At 33.6% G+C, this 11,364-nt stretch overlaps 1 protein-coding gene across 1 annotated transcript; it reads right to left on the reverse strand.

Moving 5' to 3' along the window:
* Window positions 1-9,687: 9,687 nt before the first annotated feature.
* Window positions 9,688-10,635, reverse strand: LOC121466346 (olfactory receptor 8H1-like). Its single transcript, XM_041680009.1, has one exon. It carries the CDS (start codon window positions 10,633-10,635, stop codon window positions 9,688-9,690), a length of 948 nt encoding a protein of 315 aa, XP_041535943.1.
* Between the last annotated feature and the right edge of the window lie 729 nt (window positions 10,636-11,364).

Consider the following 11,364-nt stretch of genomic DNA (forward strand, 5'->3'; position numbering starts at 1 on the left):
AACACACATTCATTCACACAGAAAGTTAAAAATCATAATTTATGAGCAAATATCTAGAAATCAAAAAACAAGACATGCCCCGTGAGAACATGAGACAAAAACATTGTTCCTTGAAAAGCATCATTGAGTTGATGTTAAATTGGCTTTCTTTTCTTTGATAAGAATGGGCCAGGCACTTAAGTGTGGTTTATATAGCAAGTGACACACTGTTGAAAAAAGTTTTATTTTCCCTTTGTGAGCAGTTGTTAACTGGAGGTAGCTTCTGAGTTAAGAGTGGGGATTTCTGTATATTAGCCCTAATTGAACTAAAACCCTGTCTGAAAGAAGAATAGGAGATTCTAATGTATCTTGATTCACTTAATTCTGAAATTACTTTTCCTGAGGTTTCTTCAGAAAGAATGAATATTTCAGAATTTTAGAATATGGTTTACTTGTGTGGTGAATGGAGTTACTTTTACAGGAATCATGCACTTAATCAAAATATCTGAGGAAAATATAATTTATAAGAAGAATATTAATTGATAACGATCAGATAAAATAATCTGCAGACTTTAGAACAACATACAAACTGTGACAAACAGACTACCTTCATATGTTCTCCACAATAGATAAAAAGTTACAGGCTCTGGGAGAAGGAAATACGTTTTCTTTTTTCTTAGCTAACTGATAAATTGTCAGAGTTAACTAATAAGATATCCACGTGGTCATCTTTAGGGTCATGTACATAAAAACCATACTGAAGATACTCAATAAGCCATATAAGTCATAAAGAAATTAAAGAAATATTTGAGACCAGTTATAGACACAGAAAGAATCAAAGAAGGGAAAGGGAATCCTAGAATAGTTAGAGTACTTATGTATGAAATTCTAATACAAACTAAAAGTAAATACTGAAGAAAATGAGAATATTAGTTAAGATTGTCTTACTATGTAAATTTTACTCCAGAAGGCATTGAGTTCAACCACTCACCTTGAGAAAGAGTGATTTGATCTCTATCTTGTCTTTATCTTTCCTCCTCTCTTAAATTATTTTTGCTATTACGCTATAATTTCCTTTTCTGCCACTACTTAGGAAATGGAAATTTTTCCTTTCCTTTAGGACTAGTTTTTACTTAGTTCATCAGTATTTTACAGTTATTTATTTTTATTTTAATAATAGTAACTCCTTCTCTATCCCAACCTCATTCTTCAACCTGGATAATATATTTCTCTTTCCAAATAAAAACTTTTGACAATTTAAATCAGTTTGTTTTCGTATTTCACGTGTAAGTGAAAACATGTGAATTTGTTCCTAGTCTGCTTAATTTCACTTAACATAATGTTCTCTATTTCTACCAATTTTTCAACAACCAATAGTATTTGTTCATCAGATTTTCTAAGAATACTGAGTTTTGTATATAAGACAATTTTTCTTTATTCCTCTGTTGATGATATCTAGGCATCTTCTAACCTTTGGTTATTGTGATTTGTTATATGAATATGATTATCTCTAAAGTGCAGTGTCTTTCCTTTGTTTAGTAATATGTAAATGTGTGTGTGTGTGTGTGTGTGTGTGTGTTTCTATTATAGTTGTATTATAAGGAATTTCTCCTCTTGTCTTTTGAGGAACCAACATAAAAAGTCCTAAGATGGATTCAGTGATATATATTCCATCAACACACACACACACACACACACACACACACACACACACACACACATTCTCACAGACACAGTGATATATATTCCATCAACACGCACACACACCACACATACACACACATGTATTAGTATTGGACTTCATTCTTTCCTGCTTTCACTGATGTATCACGTCACAGCCATTTTCAATGAATAAGATTGATACTCAAAATAGATTTTCTTTGCATTTTGCTACTGATGTTAACAATATGTGTGTGCTCTTGAGTCAATTGAACTTCTTTTGTGCATTGTCTATTCCACTCAATTGCTCATTTATGGAGTTCTCTTATATAACCACAGAACTGAAAATTTATGTCTTACTGAGAGTCATATTTTGAAAGGTCCTCACCTATCAAAACAAAACAAGAACTAGATATATCAGTTGAATGCAGATAATTCCTATGTACAAGATGACCATAAAGAATGTTCCTGCCTCAATTGATATGACAGATTTTGTTGACTCCCAATTGAAGGCCTTACACTCTTTAAGGAGTGGCTACGGGGTGTAAGGAAGAAGAGTAAGCAGGGAGGGAGAGGTAACTGGGTTTGATATGCAAAGTAAGAGAAGATTGTTTAAAAAATAATTAAAAGGTTGGTTCTACTTTTTGATTTTATGAAAGTATCTTCTGAGTTTCAGAAATGTTTTATCTTCTCAGGAAATGTGCTCCTATATAGAGAAGCAATAGAAAAATCTGGGCACATGGACATTGTGATATGCTCTTCCTTGCCTTGTCATCATTTGATCATAATTATTAGTCCATTCACAAATATTCTTCTGTACATTCTTCATAAAATATAAAGAAAGGCATATAAGTACTCATGTTACATAAAATGCTCTATAAAACAATATTGCTTTTCTCTAGCTGAACAGTCTTCCCAATTTTATTTTCAAATATATAAAAACTAATGTAGCCAAAACAAACATTTCTCCTTTGTGATTAATAATCCACACTCATATGTACTATACTAGATATTGATCAGAGTCAGTTGCATATGTCATTTCAAGTAGTTCTTGTAAGCATTCCAAAAATATATTTGGTATCACTACTTACTAAAGAAAACAGTACACAAAATTAAATTTTTCCATGTACATCTCTTAAGACTGACTTCCATATTAAAACCTAGCTTTTATGACTGCAGTCTCTGATTTTAAGCATAGAATGAAGGAAAAAACAGGCATTCCTTCTGACAGTTGTGTTATTCATTCTATAGAGCATTCTGTAAGAATTATTCTAGGTCTTAAGTAAGTCATAAGAAATAGTAAAAAAGAAAAAGGAATTTTTTATTCCAAGTATTGAGACTAAAAATAGCTCAGAGGTTAAGTGCTTCTCTTGCAGAGTGTTATATGTAGCTCTCATTATACAGTTGGCAGCACATAACCATTCATAACTTCAATAACATGGAGAATCCCATGGACATGGAGGGAACTACAGGAGTGTAATATATACACATGTAGGCAAAACATTCAAAATTGAAAAAATGAAAAAGGCAGTGAGTGTTCAGCCTCTTAATTCTGGCAAAATATCCAGTTTCTAAGAAAGTAAGAGGAGGGGAATGAAATCGCAAGTAAAGTTGAAACAACTGCCTATAATTTTTGGCTCAAAATAAAAGAATAAAAAAAGTTTAGGTACATAGGGCAAAGACAGTTTGCCAAATGTCTAAGATTCAATGTCCAATTACCTATAGAAAAAAAAGAGAAAACAAAAATATATTTATAAATTTTATATTGGAAGAAAATGGAGCACAAATACCAGAAAAGGAGAAACAGTCTATGTTATATTAGGTGTCATATTAGAGATTATTGTATATCTGACTGTTGATGTGTGTGCTTTGAATCCAAGTTTTTGGGAGGAACAGGCATTGTAAAAAAATACGTAAACTGGTGATTTAACATAATATAGGATTTTATATATACATTAAATTTGAGCTATAGTTTTAAAACTTTTCATATTAGCATCATAAACTAAAAAAATATTATTCTTGTTGCTACATCCTCCAAGATTTTATCTGACTCATGAAACATGAGATTAGACTCAGCTTGAGAAAGACTCAGCTTTGTTTTAACCTCTATTTTGTTTATTTTTACTTTTAACTTTTTGCTTTTTGAGACAGGTTCTCTGTATCTTTGACCTGGAATAACTCAGTAGACCAGGCTGTCCTTGAACCCACAGAGATCTGTTCGTCTCTGCCTTCCATGCACTGGGATTAAAGGCGTGTGCTACCTCACCTTGAAGTCACAGAGGTCAATCTCCCTCTGCCTCCCAAGTGTTGGGATTAAGGGTGTGTACTACCATATGCAACTACTCTCTTTCTTCCTTTTATTTTTTTAAGAATTTTAACTTTTAGCTTGCATATATTTTTAACACACTGTAAATCATTTAAAAGTTTTCTTTTTTCTTTGAATCTTTCTTTTACTGTATATGTCTCTTTTTTGACCACATGAGTCTTTAATTTACCAAGCAATATCAGTAGGACTAAAGCCGTGGCTTTGATGGCTGGATCCAGCCCATTTCTTAGCTTTCCAGCCTCATGGCTGAGGTACTGGCTGTAGCCACGTTTACTGCCACAACTCTATGGCATTTCAAGGTCTCTGCCAGCAAGCGAGCTTCAGCAGCCTGTGCTTGCAAACCACACGAACCGTCTCTGTTAAAAGAGTCAGAGTTTGCCTTGGCAGGACAGCCCAGAAAGCCGGCATTTTTAAATGGCACAGCTTTTTTTCTGCTATGGCTTCAAACCGAAAAGCATTCATTCGGCTTTTATCAACACCATTTAAGTGTTTCGTGGCAGGACCTCTTAAGAGCTGTAGGGTTTTGCAGCTGAAACTGAGTCAGGAAGCCTCTCTTAGATGAGAGCGCTTGCTTGCCTCTAGCAAGCAGAGTAGACCCGAGAAACTGTTGTTACCAACAAAACATGCTTACTCTTTCCCAAGCTTTCTCAGGCTTTCAGTGGATTCAGTTGTCCACACATCTGGGCGCCAAAATGTAATAGCGTAAATGAATGCAGACAGATTGTAAAAATATATACAGCTTTAATGGAGAAATAGAGTTACAGAACCAACATTCCTGTGGAGACGAGGAAAGCAGAAGCAAGTGCTGCGAGCATGCTTGCCAGATTTTTAGGTAAACATTAGCCGGAGGCGAACATGCCCTAAGGGGCGGGACTTATCCCTACAAAGCTCTGTCAATCTTTTAATTCATATGTTTTATTTTAAACATTTTACAATTGTAAATTAATAAAAATAAAAGTCAGTGAAAATGTTCTTTCAATATTGCAGATGATCAGACTTTAAAGTTTAGCAGCTGTACACATAGGGGTTATTCTGTACCTGGAACTCTGACTTGATGTGTATATAGGATATGAGCTTTAAAAGATCTTGCCCACACACTGAGAATACATTTAATGCACAACTTATATTCACAAAAATAGTCAAATATTTGACTTTTCAGTGAATAAAGGAAGTTATAATAGAATATAGAGAAAATGACAAGCATTTGTAATGTTACACTATACAAAAGTACAATCAATTTACTGATTGATTAAAATGTAAAAAAATGTGTTAATATTTATTTACTGCTTCTTTTACTTAATAACCATAAACAGCTTTCCATATTGTCACCAATATTATAATATACCATTTTAATTTTGTTTCAATTATTTAAATCAAATACAAATCTCATAACCATTGACTTTATTTCTGGCTATTTGTATAGTTTTGATTGACTGTAATGTGGTTAAGTATCTGTAAATATTCTTCAAATCAACTACAAATATAATTTAGCAATGTTTTTAAATTATAATAAGCAGAGAATTGCATTTTCATCAATGTGTTATATCCATTTTGTTATCACATTGACTTATGATCATTTATTTTACTCAGCTGAGGAAAATGAGACTTAAAAGGTCACTCACTAGTGATAACAACAACAATAAAAAATCTTTCATATTACAAAGAGAATCACTTTTGATAATGTGAATGTGTCAGTGTAAAGTTCCCTACGTCAGATATCTGACATTTAATAACATATTAAATAATACATAAGCTTAAGAATTAAAGAATATTTTTTCAATTGCTTATTATTTCTCCTCATAATCTCAAATATTCAGAGCATGGGTTTCATGCGCATATCTTGATTTTCAATTGACACAGATTTTTGTCCTGTTCTGAAAAATCCCAAACTTTGGTCTTGAACAGGAAGCTCTACACAAATACAGAAAGGAATCAAAGCTTATAGTTTCATGAAGAGCGAGAAGGTAAAGAAGTAATCAATATCCAAGTAGTGGTGGATTGCACATTTAATTCTAGCTCTTGGAATGGAGAGGCAGTAGGATCTTTGTGAGTCTGAGACAATTCTGGTCTACAGAGTCAGTTCCAGAACAGCCAGTGCTACACTACCTTGAAAAACAAAAACAAACAAACAAAAAACAAAACAAACAAGTGATGTGATCAGTACCAAAAAAAAAAAAAAAAAAAGAGAGAGAGAGAGGTGTTTAAATGTCTAGCAACATTGTTATTTAAATTTTTGGGAGCCCTCTCTCTTTTTCAGAAGTCTCCTGACAGCACTTTTCACTTCTTTGTTCCTGAGACTATAAATGAGTGGGTTCAGCATGGGGATCACAATTGGATAGAAAACAGAAACAACTTGGTCCTATCCCAGAGAGTAGGACTTGCTTGGCTTCAAATACATGAAACTCATAGTTCCATAAGAAACAGTGACTCCCAGAAGATGAGAGGCACAAGTGGAAAAGGTTTTGTGCTTACCTGAAGAAGAATTTATCTTCAAAATTATAGAAAGAATGGACACATATTAAAAGAAAATAATAAGGGACACCAGTAGAGTAGATCCAGCTAAAATGAATATGTTGACCTCAGTGCTCCTGTGCTTTGTCTGCTTCTTAGGATTTTCTCTCTCAGGCCTACTTCGGCCTAGGTCACTGACTCTGACCTGTTTCTGTAAATCCTGGTTGGATCCTCTCTTTCAGAAGACCCTGGCTTGGAGTTGATCATGCAAAGGTTTCTGGCTCCAGTCTACTGCCTTGGAGATCCCAGGCTCAGGTGTGCCCAGAACTATAGAGGACCTGGCTCAGGCTTACTCCCTCAGGGGTCCTGAACTCATATGAGCTCAGACCCACAGAGGCTACAAGTTTCTGCCCATTCTTTTTGATATCCCAGACCAATGCCCAGTCCCACAGAGGTCCTGGCTCAGGCCTACACTCTCTGAGGTCCCAGACTCACTCCTGGCCCTGCAGAGATCTCTGATTCCTGCCTACTCCCTCGGAGGTCCTAGATTCATGCCCAGACTGGGAGAGGTCCTGGCTCATGCCTATTTCCTAGGAGGTCCGGAACTCATGCTCAGACTCACAGAGGTCCTGGATTAGGTCTACTCCCTTGAAGGTCCCAGATTCCTGTCCGGACCTTCTGTAGTATTTGGCTATGGCTCACTCACTCAGCAGTTACTCCCTTGTAACTGTTCAGGTGGAGATTGCTGACTCTGGATCAGGTCACTGGCTCAATCCTGATAGGTTAGTACATCACCCCCTTACAGGGTCCAGGTAACACTGAAGAAGACAGGCAGCTGGGGATTGAGAAGAGTAATATGAAACAAACACTGGTGTTTGTTCATGTCCTGGATGTCACAATGATGAGCTTACAGAGACTGTGGCTACTGCCCAAGTCCTAGAAACACACACACACGTATGTCCTCTAGTTGAAAAGGAGTTTTACCAGTAATTGGAGGATTATGAAAATAATAAAGGGGTAATGATAGCAGGAGCTAATACAAAGACAAAATATTGTGTATAAAATACTGACGTCCTTTATAGAGATGAGCACTCATTGTAACTTACCCACTAGTTTGATTGTCCTACTGAGGGCAGATTCTTCCCTGATCAAGAATAGAAGTAGTTATATGGTTATAAATATACATTGTACACAAGAATAATATCTGTGAAAAAATGTTTTAATGTTGAAATCTTTTACATTCCTATAAATAGGATACAAACTATGAGGTTATGTCTGCATTAAAAAGGATTTAATAAAATATGTATTTAAATATATATTTGTATTTAATACCAGCAACAAAATATGACAGAAATGAGGAAAATATACAGAATGAGGCACATTCAAAATCAAAGAAAAACAAACTAGAATATATTTATTGTGAACATTTATTAAGCTGTGTTTTTATTATAAAAATAAAGAAATTGGAGTAACAAAATTATAAATTACAGACAGCAAAATCACTAGAGAAAAATAAGACAATTTTAATGTAATATTGATATAGTACAATGCCAGTCTTTGAAAGTGATAAAACAGGGACATATCTAATATTTAAATTAACTGAAAAACGTAGGCTTGTAAAAATAAGCATAATAGAATATATATAGAAATGTATTATAGAAATATAATGTTAAATAAGTAGATAAACTTTCAATAATATATAAATGTATAAATCATGTCTATATAACTACAAGAGATAAACAAAGTTAAACACTAAGACAGTGGTTCTACCTTTTCTAAAACAATTCTTAAGGAAATATATATATATATGTAAAAGAAATAGTATTATACATACATGTATTCTGAAAATAAATTTAATCCTCTATGTGAAAATGTTTTGAATTACAAAAAATACAAATTTATAGTCAATAATATGCATTAGAGTATTTATTCCATAATACAGGAAAATTTCTGTCAATAATTTATTTTTAACATTTTATAAATGTGAATTAATAAGATAAATGTCAGTGAATATATTCACGCAGATGATCTGACTTTTTAAAGTTTAGGAGCTGCACACACAGGGGTTATGTCTGTACCCAGAATTCTGACTTGTGTGTATAGGATATGAGCTCTAATCTAATGTGAGACAATAAGTAAGATCTTAACCACACACTGAGAATATGCAAATGCACAAATTATATTCACAAAGATGGTCAAATATTTGAATTCATAGTAAATTAAGGAAGTTACAAAAGAATATAGAGAAAAGGACATCCATTAGTTATGTTACACTATACAAAAGTACAAACAAGTTATTGATTGATAAGAATATGGAAATATGTGTAATATATTACAGTGTTTCTTTTGCTTAATAACGTTAACCATTTTCCACATTGTCACCAATATTACAATTTCCATTTCCTTATCATTTAATTTTGTTTTAATTATTTAAAACAAATACATATTTTATAACTATTGATTTTTATAACTGGCTATTCGCATAGTTTTGATTAACTGAAATGTGGTTAAGTATCTGTAAATATACTTCAAATCAACTACAAATGAAATTTAGCCATGATTTTAAATTATAATAAGCAGAGAATTTTATTTTCATCAATGTATTATATCCATTTTGTTATCTTATTGACTTGTAATTATTATTTATTTTATTCAGCTGAGGAAGATGAGACTAAAAAGGTCACTCACTATTATTACATCCAATATTAAATCTTTCATAACACAAATGATTGACTTTTAAAAATGTTAATGTGTCAGTGTTATGTTTCCTAATTCAGATATCTGACAATTGATAACATATTAAGTACTATATTATTTTAAGAATTTAAGAATATTTTTTCAATTGCATGTTATTTCTCCTGATAATCTCAAAAATTCAGAGCATGAGTTTACTATAAATGTCTTGATTTTCAATTGACACAGATTTTTAAAGTCCCATTCTCAGAAATGTCCAAACATTGGTCTTGGAAGGGAAGTTCTACACAAACACAAAGAAGGAAACAAAGCTGATAGGTTCATACAGAGAGAGAGAGAGAAGGTAAAGAAGTGATCAATATCCAAGTGGTGGTGGCTCGCACATTTAATTCCAGCTTGGAATCCAGAGGCAGGAGGATCTTAGTTTGTTTGAGGCCATCCTGGTCTACAGAGTGAGTTCCAAGATAGCTAATGGTACACTGCCTGGAAAACAAACAAACAAACAAACAAAAAACCACAAACAAGTGATGTGATCAGTAGCAAAAAAAGGAGAAGTGTTTAAGTATCTGGCAACTTTGTTAATTAAATTCCTGGGAGCCCTCTTTCTTTTTCACAAGTCTAAGGGCAGCACTTTTTACTTCCTTGTTTCTGAGACTATATATGAGTGGGTTCAGCATGGGGATCACAATTGTGTAGAAAACAGAAGCTATTTGATCCTTTCCCAGGGAGTAGGACTTGCTTGGCTTCAAATAAGTAAAAATCATAGTTCCATAAAAGACAGTGACTCCTAGGAGATGAGAGGCACAAGTGGAAAAGGCTTTGTGCTTACCTGAGGAAGAATTTATCTTCAAAATTGTAGAGAGAATGGACACATAGGATAAAGAAATAGTGATAAGAGACAGCAGTAGAGTAGAACCAGCTAGAACGAATATGGTGACTTCAGCATCATAGGTATTGCTGCAGGACAGGGCTAAAATTGGGAATGTGTCACAAAAGAAATGGTGGATTACCTTGGAACTGCAGAAATTCAATGTGCTTAAACAGAATGCAGTGACAGAGGCATCCATAGCTCCAATCATGTAGGATACAATGATTAGAGCATGGGAGCGCCTTGTGGACATAATAACTGGATAGTGTAGGGGATTGCAGATGGCTACATAGCGGTCATAGGCCATGGAAGACAGTATAAAACATTCAGTAGCTGCCAAAAGGACAAAAAAGTACAATTGAATGAAGCAGCCATTGAAGGAAATGCTTCTTCTGGAAGTCAGTAGGTTCTCTAAGGTTTTAGGTGTGATGACAGTTGAGTAACTGAGGTCAAGAAATGATAAGTGGGTGAGGAAGAAATACATTGGCGTGTGAAGCTGTACATCTAGATGGATAATGAGCATCATGGCTATGTTCCCCAGCACAGTGGCCATATATATAAAGAGAAAGAGCACAGAGAGGACTAGCTGGATTTCCTTGGAATCTGTCAATCCCATAAGCATGAAGTTAGATTCATTTGTGTGGTTCCAGGCTTTCATAATTAGTGTTTCAATAATCTGCAGAAATTAAACATAATGGTGAATAATTTAAAATGCTTTGCATATATGCATTTAAAGCAGCCTTTTATTCTACTTGCATTTTCTCACAAACAATATTATTTTACAGTTTGGTCTGGTAATAAATTTAATTGCCCAAATAGACAGATATATAAAGCATCACTTGAGTAAGTGTTCATATTGGTTAGTATACTTCACAATGTTAGTGGAACTGGTACTGTCATGAATTAACTCTGTTAGCCAATAAAAAATGTTAGGCTGTATAAACTACTACTATCCATTTATTTCATAGTAGATAAAATAAATGAAGAGAATTTAGTACAAATGGATCTTTGTGCATAAATATATTTTGAGCCCAAGTTCTACTTATGATTCTGTTTTCCTAATTTTCATTAGCTGAGTTAATTATGCCCAATTTAATTATTGCATTAATTGTGAACGATGCAAAGCAAACAATACATGATTAATTCCTTACTTTTAATAATGTTATTTAACTATGATTTTAATAAAATTCACTTTGAATAAGAATATTAAGGGTGCTGAATGTGTCTATTACCTGACAGTCCAAAGTCAAAGTTTTCTATAACTATAGTATCTGATAATATATGTCTATTATAGAATCTCATTCCACCAACTTCACATCTCTGTTCATAAAAAATCTGTATTACTTATAAAATTAACAATTGATACCTGTGCACAGATTTTTTTAAT

The sequence above is a fragment of the Microtus oregoni genome, unplaced genomic scaffold (genome assembly GCF_018167655.1).
Source record: "Microtus oregoni isolate MIOR12 unplaced genomic scaffold, Mior012 000033F_ref0000390, whole genome shotgun sequence".
Classification (NCBI taxonomy): domain Eukaryota; kingdom Metazoa; phylum Chordata; class Mammalia; order Rodentia; family Cricetidae; genus Microtus; species Microtus oregoni.